At 49.7% G+C, this 22,535-nt stretch overlaps 1 protein-coding gene across 5 annotated transcripts in view; it reads left to right on the forward strand.

The window, feature by feature from the left end:
• The window catches only part of DAB2IP (DAB2 interacting protein), a 154,827-nt gene that overhangs the window by 54,323 nt on the left and 77,969 nt on the right, over window positions 1-22,535 (forward strand). For all 5 annotated transcript variants that reach the window (XM_063409533.1, XM_063409531.1, XM_063409529.1 and 2 more), the window contains exon 3: window positions 4,077-4,195. In XM_063409533.1, the coding sequence (XP_063265603.1) occupies window positions 4,077-4,195 (119 nt within the window). The remainder of the gene's footprint in view (window positions 1-4,076; window positions 4,196-22,535) is intronic.

The following is a 22,535-nucleotide window of genomic DNA, read 5'->3' on the forward strand; positions in this document are numbered from 1 at the left end:
AAATTTCTGTCTTGTTTTCTTACCCCACCTAAAAATTACAGAAGGTATTAATTCACACATTAGGCTTTCTGATCTCTGGTGTGCACTATGGAGGTGCAAAGTATCACTATAGCAGCATAATTTATCAGCATGAAAATCTCTGACATCTCATTCTCCCAAGGAAGCTGGCAGTGAAAACGGAAAATGGCTCTGTGTGATTTCCTTCAGTGGCAACAAATGTAAAAACAATGGGAAACAGAAGGAAACTAATGTCTTGCTGCAACCCTAAATTCTAATGTCCAAATCCTGCACGAATCATGGAACAGTTGTGGAGATGTGGAATATGCAATTGAGGAAGAAAAATGTCACCATTGGTTGCAGAAGACATTTGGGTTTTTCCTCATCAATGCCTTGTCCAGAGTTCAAAGCTGTTCCTGGATTGAAGAAGGGCCCTGATAAAATGAGGACTTGCGTGTGGGTGGGCTGGCAGTGATGAAGGAACTCCAGTCTCTCATTCCAGAACCTTCTCACCAGAGTGGTTGAGGGCAATATCAGGTGTTTGGCCAGTCGTGCATTTTGGATTTTCCCTTCACAGCAAATATTGGCCGGTGTCCATAGCAGGCAACCAGAGCCTGGCCAGTCACTGGAACAAGAGCACGGGGAGTTGATAGGGTGAGTGTGAGGCTGATAGCACATGGATAGGATGGGAATGGGGCTGTGATAGCACAGGGATAGGATGGGAATGGGGCTGTGATAGCACAGGGATAGGATGGGAATGGGGCTGTGATAGCACAGGGATAGGATGGGAATGGGGCTGATAGCACATGGATAGCATGGGAATGGGGCTGATAGCACAGGGATAGGATGGGAATGGGGCTGATAGCACAGGGATAGCATGGGAATGGGGCTGATAGCACAGGGATAGGATGGGAATGGGGCTGATAGCACAGGGATAGGATGGGAATGGGGCTGATAGCACATGGATAGGATGGGAATGGGGCTGTGATAGCACATGGATAGGATGGGAATGGGGCTGATAGCACAGGGATAGGATGGGAATGGGGCTGATAGCACAGGGATAGGATGGGAATGGGGCTGTGATAGCACAGGGATAGGATGGGAATGGGGCTGTGATAGCACAGGGATAGGATGGGAATGGGGCTGATAGCACATGGATAGCATGGGAATGGGGCTGATAGCACAGGGATAGCATGGGAATGGGGCTGATAGCACAGGGATAGCATGGGAATGGGGCTGATAGCACATGGATAGCATGGGAATGGGGCTGATAGCACAGGGATAGGATGGGAATGGGGCTGTGATAGCACATGGATAGGATGGGAATGGGGCTGATAGCACAGGGATAGCATGGGAATGGGGCTGATAGCACATGGATAGCATGGGAATGGGGCTGTGATAGCACAGGGATAGCATGGGAATGGGGCTGATAGCACATGGATAGCATGGGAATGGGGCTGATAGCACATGGATAGGATGGGAATGGGGCTGATAGCACATGGATAGCATGGGAATGGGGCTGATAGCACAGGGATAGCATGGGAATGGGGCTGATAGCACATGGATAGGATGGGAATGGGGCTGATAGCACAGGGATAGGATGGGAATGGGGCTGTGATAGCACATGGATGGGATGGGAATGGGGCTGATAGCACAGGGATAGGATGGGAATGGGGCTGTGATAGCACAGGGATAGGATGGGAATGGGGCTGTGATAGCACAGGGATAGGATGGGAATGGGGCTGTGATAGCACAGGGATAGGATGGGAATGGGGCTGTGATAGCACAGGGATAGGATGGGAATGGGGCTGTGATAGCACAGGGATAGGATGGGAATGGGGCTGATAGCACAGGGATAGGATGGGAATGGGGCTGATAGCACAGGGATAGGATGGGAACAGGGCTGATAGCACAGGGATAGGATGGGAATGGGGCTGATAGCACAGGGATAGGATGGGAATGGGGCTGTGATAGCACAGGGATAGGATGGGAATGGGGCTGTGATAGCACAGGGATAGGATGGGAATGGGGCTGATAGCACATGGATAGGATGGGAACAGGGCTGATAGCACATGGAGAGGATGGGAATGGGGCTGATAGCACACTGATACCATGAGTGTGGGGCTGATACTACGAGTAGGAGGCTGGCTAAGGTCTGAGTACTGAGGGAAATATCTTAACAATGCTCCAGATAATGCAAACCCTCAAATTTGCTTTTCACAGCCATGTTTCTCTATACTATAAAATGCTCTAAAGGTATTTCTCAGGGACAGAACCCTTTTGAAAAGGCCTTTGTTATCTCTCACGTTGGCTTTGTGCAGTATGACAGAGTGTACAATGTGATGGCCTGTGTTCTGTACCTCCTGCTATTTCAGTCATGCAAATAGCTCCTGGAGAAGTATTCAGTCCACACAAATGCATGTTACATACCTCATCTGTAAGTAAAGTGGCACTTAATAAATGTGAAACACCTTTGGTTATCTAGATGTTTGAAATTCTTGGTGCACTTACAAACAGGAAAGTCACTTCCATAACGCAGAGTGCCCAGGGAGATTTTGCAGCTTGGGAAATACATAATGTGAGCCATGAATATCCGAGGTGGGGAAGGAGTGTTTAAATGGCATGAACAAATGACAGGCTTCATAGAAGTTAGACTGTGATTATCGCCCTGCGAGACATATTAAAGGTATTCATTTATAAAAGTGAGCTGCTAAGGATCCATTCCTGTGTGTTGAGTGGAGAAACTCCTGAGGCTCCTGCCTGGAGCAGAGGGTGCACTGTGGGCACGGCTGAGATGCTGCTCTGCTGCTCCCACGCAGGGCAGAATCTGTGCTTGATCCGTGGATATTCTCCCCCTTTCCTGGGGCTGGGGAAGGGAAGCAGTGCAGAACCTCTGCTTGTGTCTGTGTGGAGCTGATCTGCTTCTTTAGTGTGATGGTCCATGGAAGGAACACACCCTCAGGCTTCACCCCAAAATCCTGGTTTCTCTTTAAAATCCCCCCCACACACACACACACTTTATCTGCCCAAAGTGCTTGACCCTCTCGCACCATTCTCACACGCTGTAGATGCCGGCCAGCACAGTAATATTATACTTTTATTGCCTTATTTAGCGGACAGATTAAATGTAATGTTCAGATTATGTAGAACATTAACTCCTAACAATAAGCAAATAACACTTTAGAAGCTTTGCTATTAAAACGTTTGGTGCTGGCTCTGCTGTGGCGCTCTCCAGGAGCCGTGCCTTGTGTTCGGCCAGGGAGGAGGCTCGGCGGGGAAATGCAGCGAGCCGGGGTCTCTGTTCTCTGGGGTGGTGCCCGCACCCGGTAACACCGCGGGCCGAGCAGATAAGGACACGCTCAGGAGACAGAGGTTCAGCAGAGCAGGGCACAAGCCTTTGCCCCTCGTTTATTCTTCCTATTATGTACTTCTAACAAGGTGACCATGGATTGCAGAGTGGACAGTCCCACCTCTCACCATACTGGTCAAGGGACTGTCACACTGTCTTGTTTGTCCCAGCATGGAATGTGACAACAATGGCTGTGTTTATAGAACATAGCTGGTGTTTATATGAAAAGAGCGTGAGAAGGTACAAACCTTCCACTTAATATGAAGCGCTCAGCTAGCTAGGAGAATCTCATGGCAACACCCCGCGCCCACCGGCGGTGTCAGGACGAGCTTTATGGAGCTCCATCCCCGCCACCGAGAGCCCTGAGCCGGGCTGTGGGCCATGGCCGCGGAGGTAACGGGGCCGTGCCCGTGTGCCCGGCTCGGCGCGGGTGGTGTCCGGACCGGAGCCGGGGCCAGCCCCTGCTCCCGTCAGGAGCCGCGATGTGCCAGTGCTGCCTTTCAGACGGGTTTTTATGGGAACTGATGGTTGCCAGGGTAACGGAGGCTTCGGGGAGTCTGGCGCGCCGCAGCCCGGCCGGAGCGCCGGCAGCAGATGTTGGCTGACGCCAGGCGCTGCCAGCGCCGCTCATGCGGGAGCTGCCGAGCTGTGCCCCGCTGCACGGGCGGCTCCGCGCCCGCTCCCCGCTCCCCTCCGCCCTGTAATTTAGTATTCTTGTCTCACCCCACAGGGGTTCCTCAGCCGTCGGCTTAAAGGCTCCATCAAAAGGACAAAGAGCCAACCGAAGCTCGATAGGAACAGCAGCTTCCGGCACATTTTACCTGGCTTCAGGAGCGTGGACCATGAAAGGTAAGGGGACGTTTCGCGGAGGGTGTGGGAGAGAGAAAGAGAAGGAGGATATTGATTTTTCCAGCTCTTGTTAAGATCTTGCTTATCTTATTCAGAGCAAGGGCTGCATCTCTGATAGAAGTAGACTTGGTTAATTGCAAGAGGGGTAGTTCAAATTTGTTGCTGAGGGTACGATGCAAGCCCTCCCTTTTCAGGTTAAATTCCAGGTGCAGAGAAGCCTGACTGCTCTGCTTTCTCTTCCCTAATAAATCCTAAATTGATGCACCGACATATAAATAGCACAGAGATGCAGCAGGCAGAGCCGGCTGATGCAGGTGAGGGAGGGAGGGGAGGGACGCTCCCGCACTGGACTGCACCGATCGCAGCTGGGTTACACACGGCAGGAACAATACCGTGCAACAAGAACAACCAGAACCTCCCAAATCCCTCTCTCCCCTCACACATCCGGCTCCATCCCGCAGTTGTCCCTGCACGGAGATGGAGCCTCGGCGTGTGGCCGGAGCTGCTCGTGCCTGAGCCATGGCAGGAGCTCAGTCCGGGAGGGATGTGTTGTATCAGATGGATCTGATAAAGCATTTCACGTGGGATGGCCAGTACTGGAGCAGATTGAGAGTAAAATAGAAGAGAAATGAGATCTTTGAGATTCTTCAGCTGGTTAGAAAGTAGAGCAGCTCTTCAGTGGATTTGTGTGTATTTATGTCTGTGTAGATTTACGTTAACGTGAGCAGCAGACAGGCACTGTTTGAGGTAAATTCATGTGTAAATTCACATGCAGATCAAGGTCATGGCTGGGGAAGACAGATTCCCTCACCAACCACAAACCAGTGGTTTGCTTCTAAAAGGAAGATCTTACAACCCTACACAAATCATTTTGGGGAGTGACAGAAATATTGAAGTGCCAGGAAAAGTCTGTGTCTGAAAATGCCACCGGGCTGGACATGCCCTGATGTAACCAGTTCAGAGCAGAGGCAGTGTGATAGACCAGGATGGTGCTTGAGAACCCAGTGAGTAAACGCTTCACTTTGAAAAGCAATGACAACTTACTTTGTTTTAGCTGTACTTATTCATCGGAGGGGCCAGGAGCTTTTGAAGCTCACAAACAACAATTGTCAATCAGGATTTTTCCTTACCTGACCTATTGCAGCCTCCTAAGCTTTTTCCGTGTGGATTCTGCAGGTGAAGTGATTGTGCTGGTAGTGCCGAGTTGGATTTCAGGGATTACTCTCCGGGCAGACAGAGCCGGTTGGATTCCTGTGCTGCAGTTTTCCCTTTGCTCGAAGTAGGGCACTGTGTTCCAGAGGGAAGCGAGCAGAGCCGGGGGCCGGGAATGTGCCTCCAAGAACAGGCAGATTAGGCAGGGCTTCACCTTTACCTGGGTGGGTTTTGTTTCGTTCTGTCACTTGGCAGGATGGGACAGGGGAATTAACTGTTCTGGCCAGCCCTGCAGCCAGAGTCATTTTCCCAAATTAAGCCTCGTAATTTCCCTGCCCTCCCAGCACAGCAGCCTGGAGCTGGCTGGGCTTCCCGAGACCCAGATGTGCTGTAACTTCTCCTTAAAACTCGGGAATCCTGCAGTGTGGAGCTTAAAGGGTGGCTTGGAGGAGAGGTGGCACTTGGCAGCCTCGAATAACCAAGGATTTGCTTATATGAGTATGAGAAACTGCAAATGAATGACACCTGCATGATACCTGAGATTGGAGCTCCTGTCAGGCAGGCATCTCTCAGAAATGCACTTCCTCTGCGATACACAGAATCCCTGAGCTGCAGGACACCGAGGCTCGGAGGCTTTTGACAGCAGGCTCTCAGTCCCTGGCTGCCATCACGGTGTCAGATCTGTCAGGTGAGCAGGAGTCCTCTGCAGGAGAGCCTGGCCTTAGGGACTGTTGCTCTCAGAGAGGTGAAAGCAAAGCAGCAGCTGGGCCTCTCAGTCACGCAGCGAGGCTTTGGTTACAGAAGATAATTTTATCTTTCTGAACATTCCCGTCTCATTGTGTGTGCACAATGTGTATGAAAGAGCTCCAGTCTTTAGATCATTCTTGTGCATTTGCTGCTGTGCCTGTCTTGCTGGTAATCCAAGAACTGTTTCAGAGAAGCATTTGGTATTGGAATATTCACCTCTTAAATATTTGATTCTTGACTCCATCTTGTATCGAAGCTGATTGTTCAGGAGCCACTCCTCTGCTCGTGGAAGTCACCATTATAACAATGCTCTGTTCTGGAGCGTGGGCCAATTTTTGTGGGAATGCCATAGCAAAAATGAATAGTGCAGTAAATGCAGTCAAAACACTCCAGGTTGAAATATTGAGCTAGGGTAGATCGTAAATGCTTCTGTTAGTTGGCTTCTTTGTATCTAATTTGGGGCTGTTCCTGCCTGTTAGTTCCTTTATTTTCCCTTCCTTGCATGCCCTGTTTATCGTACAGATGAATTTATGAAATACATGAACTGTGCACATGCATGTTCAGACAGATAATGACATGGACGTGGCTTGTATGTGGGGCAGAGAATGTAAACAAATGGATTTCACTAAATTACTGTGGGGTTCACATGGATGGATCTGGCCAAATTTTGCCAGTCTTGTGCATACTGGGTTTTTTTCTCCTGTTACAGTAACAGTAATGCAATTATTGATAGTTAAAGAAGCCAAATCAGAGCAGGGGTAACTCACCTTCTGTATGAGAGGTGCATTAATATGGTACAATCAGAGTGTGTAAATATGAGATCTAAAGGAGGGTTGTGGAGTGAGTGTTCCTTTCAATTTGCTGGCTGGTCATATTGCTTATTAGAGCTAAAAAGGGTTCCAAAAAGTGGCTTTTTGCTAACAATGTCTGCTGCCTCCTGATTTATTACAGCAGCTCACTAAGTTTTTATCGTGGAGCGCTGAATGCTTGGCTTTGTAGTGGCCTCTGGAATCAGCCACAAATCAAGCATTTGGCACATGGATTTTTCCTAATTGGACCCACATTTCTCCTACGAAATTTGTGATGGAGAAAATTTCTGGGTTGGACGTGGAGCACAGGGAGCAGAGCCAGAGAAGGGAGAGAGGGTTGTTCTGCTGCAGTTCATTATTGGTGGGGATGCATTGCTGATGGTTCTCTTGTAGTGGCAAAGGGGATTTCACACCAGCACTGAGAGGGCAGGGCCACAGTACCACTGTGTGGACAAATGTCTTCAGATTGTCTTGATTTGGTGAAAAATGGGTACTCTGGGTAATTCTGTGTTCTGATGGAATCCCTGAACTGATCATTGCTGGAGACACCTTTCCTCAGAGCACCTAGAATCCATTTAATGCTACGGGACTCTGGGTTACCAACACTTGTGATTATCTTGCAAGGTTTTTGGGGTTTGTTTTTTATAATTCCAGGAGATAACATTCTGTTTAAGCTTTTATTGGCACTACAAAACCCTGAGCATATGGTTGATTGTTAAATGAGCCTCAGCCTTGGAAGGGGTACAGCCCTGCATTAATAACAGCAGCAACTTGCACTGCTGAGACTTCCTCTTTAAACTCCTTTTTGTCTTTAGCCCATCCAAAATGTTTGCTTCTAACCCCCAGAGGGAAGAGGAATTGTACAAGTCATGTGCTGCAGCACATTTAATTCCTGCTATAGTGCCCATGCTGTCTGCTGTGGGAGCTTTCCATGTGCACAAAAACATATTTTGGTGCACCAGGAACTGATGAACATCTGTCTCCTGTAGCAAACTTGAGTTTGGGAGTTTCTTGGAGATCTGATTTGTTTATTCCCAACAAACACAATATGCCAAATACTTTTAGGCATGATGAAACTGGTTAAGTTTGATGAGAATCTGGTGAGTGCTGCATGGTGAAGGATGAAGAGGTTGCTCCATTTCCTCTGGAACTGGAAAGAGGAATGACTCATCCTCCAGAAGTAGGGCACTGGCAGACCCCAGAACCACGGAGGGCTTGCAGGTCTGTGTGAACAAGAGCTGGAGAGCTGCTTCCTCCTGTGCCTCCTGCTGAAATGGCTGAGTAGGAAAACCTGCCCCAGGGGAGACCCCGAAGGGTGGCACTGACCCCACACCACAGACAGCCGGGCTCTGGTTGGGATTGTGAGGAGGATTTTAGGGAAACACTGTGCAGTTTGTGCAGGGGAACCATCCAGCCCCATCAGCAGTGACTGAAATGCAGAATAAATCATCTTGCACAGCCAGGAGCACCCAGCAGTCGCTCCTGTGACACTCCATGTCATTCATGCTGGGGGTGGTGCCTGTCCCCACTCCTCCCACGTCAGGGAACAGATTTCGGCAGAAAAATCAAGGTTCAAGGACAGTCTCAGAATTCAGACTGGCCTCATGCAGTACCTGCATTTATATCAAGGCTGCTTTGTCCTGGAATAAGCAAATCAGCCTTTTAATAGGGTTCCTTTGCAAAATATTTCTTGAACCAGAAAGTTAATTACTGATCTCTAATTAGTGGCTGTGTTAAGAGGCTGGAGTAAAATCAGAGAGAGCTGCTTTGAAGGAGAGATGCAGGAAGAAATTACCATTTCTCTCCATAAACTGTGATGTTCCTCTTCTTCTCGTGGTATCAGGAAGTTTAGATATTTTAGAAAGGAGAATGTTGTTAATGGAAAGAGGGCATTTTGAAAGGACTTTTCTGGAAGGCATTGGAAGAATGGTGATTTAATAACTCCAAGAGGGACAGAGATGGATTGAGAGTAATGTGGGGCCTTTCAGCTTCTCCCAAGGCAGCAGCAAGGCCTCAACTGTTAATTTGACTTTTGCAAATACCTGTGAACTTGTATCAGCAGCTAACTGAGGTAAATGCATTCCCCATTCTCAAAGGATACAGAAACACTTTCCTTTATCCTACACTTCCAAACTAACTTCCTGACTGAACAGGGAGTCATGCCTAAAGCTGTCAGTAAAGGCTGTATTAGCTCCTAGTAATTCTTCAAGTTATAATAAACGTCAGGGGAAGGGCGAAGAGGCCGGAATGATTTTCATAGAATCCTAGAATGATGGCAGAATTTTCCCAGCCTTTTTCCCAGCTCTGCACTCGCTGGTTCCTGACAGCCCCGTGCCCCACGGGGTGCAGCCGGCGCGTTGACTCCACTCGGAGTCACGGAACAAAATTAGAAAATCCTTCCTGCTCCGGCATATGCAGCACTGCTGGGATAATTGGCTTCATGCATCTTACAATTAGCTTGCAAAAATATGTTTTGCATCCCTGACCTTTTCTCTATAAGCAAGGCCATTGTTTCCCTGTCCTGCTTAATTACAAAATAGAGCGTTGTGTGAGGAGGGAGATGACATCGTTGGATCGTCGGCTCTAATTTGACGAGACATCGTAATGGGGAGTTTTCATACCAAGGGCACTGAATTAGTGTACCGTAAAGCCACATTTCTGCAGACCCACTAAATAAGGAGAAGTTAATTTTCTGCTCTATCTTTTTGACGTTTGTAATCAGAGCTTTGTATTCCAGCTGCAGATGGTTAGAGCGTGAGGGATGTTTGGGAAACGCCGACGATCGCCAGGCATTGTCTGCACGGCCGGGGATCAGGTTGATTAATGGATACAAGGATGCTGCTCCCCTTTTGCTGCTCTCCCAGCCTGAATACACAGCACTGACTGGTGTGGCCACTGCCTGGGGTGTGCTGGGGCAGCAGTGCACACCCAGGGGTACAGGCAGAGAGCTCTGCTCTTGTCCCTCGAGCACAGACAGAGCCAGGGTGACAGTTCCACTGTGCTGTGGCCCTTCAGGATGAAGACAGATACTGCTATTCCATTGCATCAACATTTTGTTTCCAAACACACCATTTGTTCTGACTCTGCCCTGGTGAGGTTTTCATGTGCATGAATTTCAGTGCAATTACATTAGCATTACTCTTCATGTCAATAACCTCAAAGGAAAAAAAGAGAAAGAAAATGCCATCACTGCAGCTTTTCTACCCAAGGATGCTTTCTGTTCTTTCTAGACTCTTCTCTGCTTTTCTAATTATCATCTGTTTACAATAGATAGTGAGACAGTTCCATCCCAGGCTTAAACATCCCCCTGCCATGGGCAGGGACACCTCCCACAGCCCTGAGCAACCTGTTCTGTGGAAGGGGTGGAATGAGATGAGCTTTAAGGTCCCTTCCAACCCAGACCAGCCTGGGATTCTGGGATTCTGGCACGCAGTGAAAGCTGCTCCTATGAAAGCATCACTGGAACACCGAGAGGAGCAGTCCTGCTCTCCCCAGCCCGCTCACATGTTCCCCTTCCCATCGCATGATCTCGGGAAGGGCTGAGTGGATTCATTGAGAAATGATTATTCAAGGGGTGATTTTCTGTTTGCTTGGGGCACTGAAGCAGCTCCAGTAGCTGCAGAGGAGCAGGAAGGTGGCAGGGCAGGGGCTTGCCCTGTTTCTGGCATGTGCAGCTGCATTTAATGGGATGTAACTCTCAGTTTTTGCCCCTCGTGCTGTGTGGCCTGGGGGAGCCATGTCCAATTGGCATCTGCCTCCAATTTCCATCTTCTATGGAATTTCCCATCTCCTAGGAGAGATCCATTGCGTGTTGGCTCACACTTTGCCCTCCTCTACTCTGTCATTTCTAGTGGCAATTAATTTTAGCAATAAATGCTTATCTCTCTTGGAAAGAAGGAAAGAATGTTTTAAATAACTTCCCAAACCAACTTCCGCTCTGTTCTTTATTGAAACCTTGCAAAACCTCGATTAGAAAATCTGTGTGAGGGATAAAGGGTTACAAGTGAGCATGGAAGTGAGGTGGGGAAGGGTTCCAAGCCTTTGTTCAGAGCTGGGAGACGCCGATGTTTGACGGGTGTTCCTTGTTATCCCGGCTCTTATTGCAGTATCCAGGCCCTGGAATCCACTGATTGTAGCTGGAGGCAGCAGCTGGAGCTGGAGCTCACTGCTGGCTCTGACTTGCACAGAGCATTCCCTGTAAGGATGTTCAGGACTTGTGAATACCAAATAACTCTGTCAAATTCATCTGCCAGCTGGGAGGGAAGGTAAAACCAGATTGAGGAAAAAATACACTTCCTCTTTATCATATTCTTTAATAAAACCTTAGGATATAGAGCCTCTGAAATGGTTATTAGTGAGATTTCAAGGAGTTTGTTCACCTATGGATATCTTATGATGGTGATATTATGATGCTTATCTGGTTGGCAGCGTTTACAATTCAAATCTTCAGTACAGCTACAGAATGTCTCACTTAGGTTCTCCTCCACACAATTCAAGTCTGGTGTGATGAAAAAGAAGTAAAAACTGATTTTAATTGAATTAAACCAATGCATTTTAGCTGGAATTAAAATGTAATTTGTTTAAAAATACTGAACAGATTTGAATTAAAGCCAGAAATAAGAATTTAGCTTTAATCCACATGTGTTATATAAGTAATTATACGAGAAAGGGCTGTGGCGTGCCTTGTGTGTGATTGATAATGTGCAGGAGGGCGGCATTCCCTCATTCCAGAGGATGCAAATGCAGCAGGAATTAGAAAGCCAGAGCTCTTCTATCAGGCTGTGCTCTCTGCTCACATTTACAGATGTCTGTGGGATTAGGCTGCCCCTGCCCCCCAGTCCAGGGGGATTCCCACTCCCCATCCCAGCTCTCCGTAGGAATCCCTGTGCAGAGCGGGCCTGCGGCAGATCCCAAATGATTTACATAACTCGCCTCTATGTACCTTGAATTATTAATATTTTGCTGTCCTGGCTGTGTGGGGAGATTTGTTCCATTAGGAATGTGTTTGTTGCTATATAGTAGCACTTTAGATGATAGGAGTCCACAGAGAGAGAGAGAGAGAGAGAGAAGGATTTACATGTGAAATTCTTTTGGTGAGAGCAGAGTTTTTACCAGTGCCTGGCTCTGAGGATTGCAATGAAGGGCTCAGGGCTGCTGCTGCTCATCTTGGAGTGTGGTGTTTATCCTCTGCCTGGGCATAATCCCCCCGGGCACCAAGCAAAGCCAAGTGCCATCAGCATGTGAAGGGTTCCAATCGTGACACGGCCATGTCCGTGATTTCCCTGGATCGTGGCATCTCCTGCCTTTCCCCAGCGCTCCCAGGGAAGGTGGCAGTGCCACTTGTTTGTGCAGTGCCTGTGTGGGTGGCAGGGTTTGTCCCACGGGGTGTCATTAGTGAGTGACACGGGCCACGTGCTGCCTTGCAGGGCGCTGGGCACCCCGGGGCTCCGGCGGACGCTCCCGGTGCCGTCCCTGAACGGGATCTGGCATCCGCTGAGGCTCTGCAGGAACCCTCTGCAGCTCCCCCGAATTAATTATTCACTGATCATCACTCAGACCTTATGGATTAGGGAGCAGGGTTGGCAGGGGGTGGATGGAAGATGGAGCAATTTGGATTGCAATTAGTATTTCATCTCTTCCCTTGCTCCCCATTTGCTTAAATTGGAGATTGCGCGTTAGCACCAAGCAAGGATTTACATCCCAGCAGTGGAAGTTCCTTGTGCACCAGAAACCAGCAAATCCACTGCAGTCCTTAAGCTTCCCCAAGGGATCAAACACTCAGTTTGAGAAGTTGAAATATCAGGGGAACATGTTTTCCTTAGAAAATGGTGTGAGGGAACAGCAGTGCCTGGTCTGCTGGAGGAGGGATTTCACCAGCCATGTCCTACTCTCACGATAACAGCATTTAGATGTTGTCTCTGTCCATCCTGAGGGAATGGAATGAAGCTCTGCCAGGAAAGATTCAGGCTGGATTTCAGGAAAAGGTTCTTCCCCTTGGTGTGTGTGGTGATGTGGCACTGAACAGGCTCCCCCAGGGAATGGTGACAAGGCTGCCAGAGCCCCAGGAGTGTTTGGACAAGGCTCTCACACACAGGGTGGGATTGTTGGGGTGTCTGTGCAGGGCCAGGGGCTGGACTGGGTGATCCTTGTGGGTCCCTTCTAGCTCAGGACATCCTGTCATTCTGTGAGCCCTTACCTCTGGTCTCCCTTGCCACTCCTGGCGTGTGCTCCTTGCCAGGAATCCTGTCTGGGAGAGGGAAACCCATCAGGGTGAGCAGCCCCAGAGGGACTGTCCTGCTCACAGGCAGGGTCATTGCAAGTTTAGTCATCACAACAGTTACCAGGAGTTGGGAACTCTGCTCCACCGGGGAGACTGTGTCTGATTTTGAAACCTCGAGGGGTTTTTTGATTATACCAGTAACCACAGTCTGGGTCACACTTTGCAATAATTATCCTGCTGTCTGAGAGGTTGTTAGAACATCCCTGGAGGAAGGGGCCTGCTTGCATCAGAGGAGAATTTAGAGGTATATGCTGGCAAACCTTCAGCACCAGAGATTTATTTAAGTTAGTTCTTTTAATTGCTTTCCAGCATCCCAATTCTGTTATAAGCTCTCTGAGCCATCTAGGGAAGTGAGTGTAGCTCACATTAATCTCCTCAATCCTTCTCCCTCTAACCAGTTACTCCCAGCTTCATCTACACAGGCATTTGAGCCCTGCAGAGCGGGTAATAATTTTGATTCTGTTTAAACATGTTCTAACAGAAGATATAAGATAGGAAAATTCATCAGCTGACTGCAGCATTGGGTTCTTTCTTAGCTCTCATCTCTCAAGCATGGCTTATGATCTTTGTATAACAGTGCTGCCTCCCAAGTCTGTTGGCAGCTCTGTGATATGTATTCATAGAGCAATTCCAGTCCTTGAGTGAAGCCTGCAAGAAAAGGGCAAAGAATTATTTGTCTTTTTTTTCATTATCGTGGCCCTCTGATACCTGCTCTGACACACACTTGAGAGAAGTTTGCCTTGATGCCTTTATATCTGAAGCTCTCTCTCTGTACAGGGTGTCTCGCCCTCGTTAGATAAAGTCACTCATGTTGAGGCTCTCCCTCACTTTATTAATCACAGTCCCAACCTCTCACACAGCAGCAGAGCCTGCACACACCCTCAGTTACACACCGAGAGCAGGGAGGCAGGAACAGAGGCACTCCAGCCTGTCCAAGGGGTGGCCAAGGAGCCAGGGCCAGCTGCCTCTTATTCCCTCACTTGGGAGCTTTGTTCTCTCTTCTGAACGGTAAAAAAAGGTTCATTGTCTTAAAAAAATAACAATTATCCTGTTTGAGTGGTGTGAAGGTTTTGGTCTCAATTGCATCTCGTATCAATGAGTTCCACAGACAGACACTGTCTGATACATAATTTATAGCACTGACAGTTTTTAATCTATTAAAGCCCATTATCTTTCATCTTCATTATCTATTCCTTGGCCATTTTAGAAAAGACAGTAAACAGAAGTAGGAATTCATTCCTGATTTTATCATGCATTATTTGCTGATAAGGTCCTGTTGTGTCTCCTTGTCTTTCCCAGCTAAAGTCACTCCTTTTGAACAGTTTTCTATGTTTTTTGCCACTTTGTGCCATTTCTTATTCAGTGTGTTTGCTCACGTACAGTATTACATTGTTGGAAGAAACATCTTTCGTACACCTGTTTTCCTTGAAAGCACTGGCAGGTCTGTGCTGGGCATCTGCCAGCAGCAGGGCCAGGGGCTCCAGGGCTCCCCCAGGGCCAGGGGCTCCAGGGCTCCCCCAGGGGCTCCAGGGCTCCCCCAGAGGCTCCAGGGCTCCCCCAAGGCCAGGGGCTCCAGGGCTCCCCCAGAGGCTCCAGGGCTCCCCCAGAAGCTCCAGGGCTCCCCCAGAAGCTCCAGGGCTCCCCCAGGGGCTCCAGGGCTCCCCCAGGGCCAGAAGCTCCAGGGCTCCCCCAGGGGCTCCAGGGCTCCCCCAGGGGCTCCAGGGCTCCCCCAGAGGCTCCAGGGCTCCCCCAAGGCCAGGGGCTCCAGGGCTCCCCCAGGGGCTCCAGGGCTCCCCCAGAGGCTCCAGGGCTCCCCCAGAAGCTCCAGGGCTCCCCCAGAGGCTCCAGGGCTCCCCCAGGGCCAGAAGCTCCAGGGCTCCCCCAGGGGCTCCAGGGCTCCCCCAGGGGCTCCAGGGCTCCCCCAGAGGCTCCAGGGCTCCCCCAAGGCCAGGGGCTCCAGGGCTCCCCCAGGGGCTCCAGGGCTCCCCCAGAGGCTCCAGGGCTCCCCCAGAAGCTCCAGGGCTCCCCCAGAGGCTCCAGGGCTCCCCCAGAAGCTCCAGGGCTCCCCCAGAGGCTCCAGGGCTCCCCCAGAAGCTCCAGGGCTCCCCCAGAGGCTCCAGGGCTCCCCCAGAAGCTCCAGGGCTCCCCCAGGGGCTCCAGGGCTCCCCCAGAGGCTCCAGGGCTCCCATGCCCTCACTCCAGGCACATCACGACCTGCTGCCTTTCCTCCAGCATCCCTTTCCATCCCTGCAACTCCTCATCCCTGTCAGAGGAACACATCCTTTTGTTCAAATGGAAGGAGTCAGCATCACACAGAGGAGCGAGATATAAAATAACAGAGCCAATAATGATGGGAATCCCCCCACGGAGCAGGAGTGCAGCCTCTGGAACAGCAGCTGCAGCAATTGCATCCAGGTTATCTGTGGCACTTTGTGCTGAGAAGGCTTAGGTGTAATGAGAGTTGCTGCATCCCGGGAACCTCAGCAATGAATAGTGACATTTTCCAATAACAACTTCCAGAAATGGAAGAAAACATCCTGTGTGTGAATGTGGCCCTGAAGGGACAGCTCAGGGGTCTTCTCTCTCTGCCTCGCAGCTGGACAGGTCACCAAGCTGCCTTCAGGCAACCAGAAGTGACTCTTAATTGCTTCAGTCCTGTCTGAAAGCTCATCAATAATTTCCTGGGCTGGCTGTCCTGGCGCTGGCATTCTCAAACTCACGTTAGATTTGATTATTTTTTCAAATTAACATGCAAAGCATGGCTTGACCTAAATAATTCCACCAGTCCAATCACAAGTCTGAAGGTTTTAGAAATATCAAGTTCCCTTAAACATTTAAGAGAGGGATTTTTCCAAGGGTGTGTAGTGGTGGAACAAGGGGCAGTGGCGTCAAGGTGACAGAGCACAGGGTTAGATGGGATTTGGGGAGGGAATCCTTCATTGTGAGGGTGGGGAGGCCTCCACAGGGTGTCCCTGAATCCTGGAAGTGTCCAAGGCCAGGTTGGACAGCACTTGGGATAGTGGAAGGTGTCCCTGCCCATGGCAGGGGTGGCACTGGAAGATCTTTCAGGTCCCTGCCAACCCAAACCAGTCTGGAATTCTGTGACAATTCCCCAGCCCCTGATTTCTCCCAGCCCATTGCTTTGTTCCAAATGAGCCCGTGGCGTTGTGGGTGCTGCAGTGAGTCCCGGGCTGGAGCAGTGTCAGCTCCCAGAACAGGCTGTGCTGTATCACCTGCATCTCGGCACTTTTATTTCCTTCCATGTGATGTGTTGAAACCACAGCCCCTGTCACCGATAAGCTGAGGAAGCATCACTCAGCCCTGAATGGTTTTGTGGACACTTCTCTTCCTCTGACATGTTTTTCTTTCTATAAATGTCAGTGCATAAAGAGCGCAGGATTCAATTTGATTTGTGCTCCTGGTACATAAAGAGCTGCACTTGGGTGTCAGTACAATACATTGGGGGAAGTGACTCCTCCTAACCGTGTTCAGCTCTAAAATTGAGTTAACATAAAGAGAGCTTCAAAACCCATTGGATGCCTCTGGAGATGAAACAATTTGAACATTGATTACAGCTGTTCCTGGCATCTGACTATTATTTACAACTATTTGTGAATCTTCAAAATCAGACTCATTTTGTCTCACCTGAAAAATCTGCTGAGAAATCTTCATTTTTTGTTGAAAAATTACTTGGGTGACTAATGCCGCAGTTGAAAAAAGTCATCAAATGCAGCAGTTTGTGATGACGACTGAGGATGGGCTGTTTTGTCCAGGGATTTTATCTCCCATTTCCATCAGAAAGTGCACTGGGAAATGTTTTCTCTCAGTGCAGTGTCTGTGTGGCTGTTTGCTGTGCTGCTCCTGAGGTCACACATCTCCCCCTTGGCTGTGTCAGGGCATCCCGTTTATACAAACCTCTCACAAACCAGTTTAAAGGTTCTACATGTCCCTGGCTTCATTTTGCATTAACCAGAAGTCCAGTGCTGGTAATTCTGGCCAGCAGTGCTCCCTTTTCCCAGAGCTCATCTTTGCACCGCCCTTTTCCGTGCTACAAGAGGTCACATTATTCCATGTCAATAAATTTGTGGAAAAACTCTGGCTTTTTCATTTATGGCCATGAGTTGCTGCTGCTGAGCTGGAACGAGCTGGGAATGTCTCAGTGCTAAACTGTGAGATTGCATAATTATGGCTTACACAACAGCACACACAGGCAAACAAACCGGGGACTGCTATGTGGGATGGGCTCGGGAGCCTGCGTTGGACGACTTTCAGCGCTCGTGTTCCCTGCAAAAGGAGTTCCTGCTCCTTAATTTAGCATCCATATATCTGATTTTCACTTTTCTGGGGAAGGTGGGTGGGTTTGCTCAGAGTTTGGGGAATTTTTGCTTTCCCACTCTCCCTGGTGGCTCGGAAAGGTGGAGCCCACACAGTGCTTTCCATCGTGCCCAACTCCAGAAGGGAGTGGTTTTCCACCACAACAATTGGCAATTACGGTTCTTATTTTAAATAACATGAAAACAAAGCAGGCTGCTCCCACCCTGGACTCTGCAGATGGGCAGGGTTCTGAACCCTGCTGGAATAATCATGGATACTAATTATAGAATTCGGAGAAAACGGCAGGGCCGGGCCAGGCTGAGCTGGGCTGGGCTGAGCTGGGCCGGGCTGAGCTGGGCAGGGCTGAGCTGGACCAGGCTGAGCTGGGCCAGGCTGAACTGGGCCGGGCTGAGCTGGGCCAGGCTGAGCTGGACCAGGCTGAGCTGGGCCAGGCTGAACTGGGCCAGGCTGAACTGGGCCGGGTTGAGCTGGGCCAGGCTGAACTGGGCCAGGCTGAGCTGGGCCAGGCTGAGCTGGGCCAGGCTGAGCCTTCCAGCACAAATTCCAAAGCAGCAAATCTCACTAATTTCTCCGTTGTGATTTCTGCTCTTTGCTTTGTCTCTGTTTCCCTCCCCTTTGCTGCCCTTGCACTTCCAGCTCGGGAATGTGTAGCAGCATCGTAGTAAGTGCTTGAATGGCTGGAAAATCCTTTCATGGCAAAGATGTGATTGTTACTTATTTATTTTATTTTTGGTTAATATGACTGGAATACAAATTGGGCTGTGGTGCCTAAGGGCCTTGCATACTTCCAGTAATTCCTTATGACATGTGTCAGGTTTTGTTTTATTCAGGTGGGTGGTGGATATTAAACAAGAAAGCAAGCTTGCATTTCTCTGCAGCTGTATTTATACACACACTCCTGGCACAGAGCTGCTTATTAGGAGAATGTCATCTCCACACTGCCTGTACCTGAAACAGTCTGCAAATACCATGTGGGCTTTAAGAGAAATCATCTTAAATCAATCAGATCTCCCAACACCGGAGTGTCCTTCCTGCCTTATCCTTTGTCCAGGCAAAGATGAGGCTGCCAGAGATGTTCCTTAAGCAGTGCTGCAGCCAAAACAGTCCTGTCAGAATGGAATATCGATTTTCTAATTGCTGTGCTGCTGTTAAATGAGTTGTTCTGGGGGAGCAGGGGGGAAGCAAACTCAGATGCGTGGCTGGCTGGCTTTGCTTTGGCTCTGCTGAACACACCCAGAGTGTTAATGTGGGAAATTCAGCGAAGGGAGGAAGGTGGAATCCTTTTTATGTGTGACACAAACATCGAGAGGGCAAATGACACTCACCAGTGGGACAGGCTTATTCTCTCACCAAGCACAAAACAGCCCTTTGGCTTCAGACACCCGGGCTGCAGCCAGGGACAGAACAAATGGCAAAGCAGAGGCATCTTATGCAAGAGTCCCCGGGAGGGGCTGCAGCTCTCCATCAGCCCAGCTCTGCCTGCGCTGCTGGGGCGCTCCTGGGCAGGGCAGCTCTGCCTGTCCTCACACACACGCACAGAAGGGTTTGAGCCTCCTCCTCCTCACTGAAGGGTTTGTGCCTCCTGCTCCTCACTGAAGGGTTTGAGCCTCCTGCTCCTCACTGAAGGGTTTGTGCCTCCTCCTCCTCCTCACTGAAGGGTTTGTGCCTCCTCTCCTCACTGAAGGGTTTGTGCCTCCTCTCCTCACTGAAGGGTTTGAGCCTCCTCCTCCTCCTCACTGAAGGGTTTGTGCCTCCTCTCCTCACTGAAGGGTTTGTGCCTCCTCTCCTCACTGAAGGGTTTGAGCCTCCTCCTCCTCCTCACTGAAGGGTTTGTGCCTCCTCTCCTCACTGAAGGGTTTGTGCCTCCTCTCCTCACTGAAGGGTTTGAGCCTCCTCCTCCTCCTCACTGAAGGGTTTGTGCCTCCTCCTCCTCCTCACTGAAGGGTTTGTGCCTCCTCCTCCTCACTGAAGGGTTTGTGCCTCCTCCTCCTCCTCACTGAAGGGTTTGTGCCTCCTCCTCCTCACTGAAGGGTTTGTGCCTCCTGCTCCTCACACACACCAAAGGGTTTGTGCCTCCTCTCCTCACTGAAGGGTTTGTGCCTCCTGCTCCTCACTGAAGGGTTTGTGCCTCCTCTCCTCACTGAAGGGTTTGTGCCTCCTCCTCCTCACTGAAGGGTTTGTGCCTCCTCCTCCTCCTCACTGAAGGGTTTGTGCCTCCTCCTCCTCCTCACTGAAGGGTTTGTGCCTCCTCCTCCTCCTCGCTGAAGGGTTTGTGCCTCCTGCTCCTCACTGAAGGGTTTGTGCCTCCTGCTCCTCACTGAAGGGTTTGTGCCTCCTGCTCCTCACTGAAGGGTTTGTGCCTCCTCCTCCTCCTCACTGAAGGGTTTGTGCCTCCTCTCCTCACTGAAGGGTTTGTGCCTCCCTGGTGCTCCTCACTGAAGGGTTTGTGCCTCCTCTCCTCACTGAAGGGTTTGTGCCTCCTCTCCTCACTGAAGGGTTTGTGCCTCCTCCTCCTCCTCACTGAAGGGTTTGTGCCTCCTCCTCCTCACTGAAGGGTTTGTGCCTCCTCCTCCTCACTGAAGGGTTTGTGCCTCCTCCTCACACACACACTGAAGGGTTTGTGCCTCCCTGGTGCTTCTTTGCTGCTTTGGCCTGGCCCCATGGACAGTCCCTGGGACAGGCACGCAGGGATGAGCTGCTGGGACAGGTCAGCCCTGTGGCCATGGAATCTCCACACAGCAGTCACCAGAGGGGCCACCTGGAGACAAGGACATCCCTGGAAAAAAGGACATCCCTGTGACAGGGACACACCTGGGACAGGAGTGAACTGCACCTCCCTGGCTGCTTTTTAAAGCCTCTGGTCCAGCATTTTGGAAAGTGAAATGCAGACCCCGTAGTGAAATCTTTATCATAAAGAATCTTCCTGAGACAATAGGAATAGTTATCAGCCACATCTAACCGATAAATAATATTTCTTAATATAGTTTCAGAAAATGCAGCATATGTTTATGTGTTCAAACACATCCTCTTAGGAGAAAAATAGCTTCTTTATTTTTCTGAAGATTAAAATGCCAAATCAACTAATTACTTTTCTTTGAAAACCTCTACCACATAAAACACACACTCTCTCAGTGAACTAAATTGATTTATATTCCACCATTAATTCTTTATAGCCCGTAATTTGCAGAACAACAAAGCTGGTTGGAAAATGTGCCCTATTGAGGGACAAACAGCTTTCTGAGTAAGATGGAAATATATTGGCATGGAAAAGAAACGTGGGTGCAGCTGAAGCTGGGGCACAGCCATGGACTGGAGGAGCCCTGGGAGAGCCTCCCGAGCTCCTGTGCAAAATCCCTGCAAACTGAGATGGGAATGGGCCTGCCTGAGGTCATGGGGAGAGGAATGTCCACGTCCACCCAGCTGGGACCATCACTGTTCTCCATGCAAACATCTTTTCCCAAGCTTTTGGGTGCTCTCCTGGTGTTCCCGCTGTTCAAGCCCAGGTATATAATTTAATTAGGTGCCATGACCTTCCCCTTTGGGTGGTGCTTCTATTGGCTTAAGAATATCTGAGATTTCTCCTAATGTCTCCATTAGGTTCGTTTGCATTAGCCATGGAAGATCGTATTTTTTATTATTGGGACAGCCTAGAAAACTGGAAATAAAATTACGTTTGGGTTCTTCCAGTAAATACATCAGTGACTGGAATCAAGATCTTGGTAATGAAATTGGAATTTGTCTGTTGCTGTTTTGGGGTAGTAATAAGATGACAGTAGAACAATCCAGGTACAGAACTGTGCTTTGGCACATGAGTGGGATGTTCCTTAAGGGGGTGTGCCAGGAGGGCTTGGATTGGAAGTGGAATTGGAGGGTGAGAGGGTCCCACGTTTGAGGCTGCTCCTCCCTCCCCCTGGATTTCAGGAGGGATCACAGGCTGCCTGCTGGGCTTGGGGCACTGCGTGTTTTTTATGGAAACCTTCTGTTTGTTCCCTGAGATGGGAATCTGTCAGACATTGAATAAATGCAGGCAGGGCTGGCAGGGAGGTGTTACAGCGCAGGAAACAGAAACACAGTCTTAAACAAATTAAAAGATGGTAATTAACCAAATGAATTTCATCCTGGAGATAATCAGACGAATATATTTAGAAGGAAAATAATCCCAATTCTCAGAAAACAGTAATTAAAATATACTCATTTTTGGGAATGGTTAACAAGCTGAATTGGAGGCAGCAAAGTAGGCTCAGGCCCTGGTGGATGCTCCTCGGGACGGCGTCTGACGAGGCCCTGATGTGTGATCTAACCCTGCCTGCATCGGATCCAGGGTTGGGGAACGGCTCTGGCTGGAGAAGGAGGAGTTCCTGAGGTGCTGAAGGGAGAGTGGAGCACGGGCAGTGCTGTTATCTGGGTCGCTGACAGATAACAGAGGATGGATTTCATAACCATGTGTTTCCGAGGTGTCAACAGGGGGGAGGTGAAGGAATTTAGGGTGGCTAATTGAGAGGTAAACAGAAGGCAAGGTGGGGAGAAGCAGGCACTGGGCACTCACCTGCCTGCACCCCTGCAGTCACAGCAGCTGCCTGGAGGAGCAGGGAAGGCTCCCAGCCCTGCCCCTGCCCGCAGGATGTGCTGGAGGAGCCAAGCACCCAGCAGGCCCCCTCGGCTTCCCAGTGCCACCAGCGGATCCCAGAGCAGGTCTGAGAGCAGCAGGTCCATGGGGGAGCTGGGGGAACAGGGGAGGATGTCTGGGGGCCTGTGGTGGGCACAGGGTTTGTTCTCTGGGGTCTTGGTGCTTTCCTCTGGGGTCTCTGCCTCAGCTCAGCTGCTGCCTTTCAACACCACAGATGGGCACTGTGCCCACAAAATATTGACTTGTTCCAGGACAGTGAAAGCTACGAAGTTTGGGGAATTTTTTGCCTTCCTAATAGTTGGATCTGTTGAAGAGGAGTGGTTGGATAGAGCACAGAACTAGAAAAATAATGCATTTGTTTCCCAGAGTAAATTATTTCCAGGATTTAGT

This window comes from Prinia subflava, chromosome 12 (assembly GCF_021018805.1).
Source record: "Prinia subflava isolate CZ2003 ecotype Zambia chromosome 12, Cam_Psub_1.2, whole genome shotgun sequence".
NCBI lineage: Eukaryota > Metazoa > Chordata > Aves > Passeriformes > Cisticolidae > Prinia > Prinia subflava.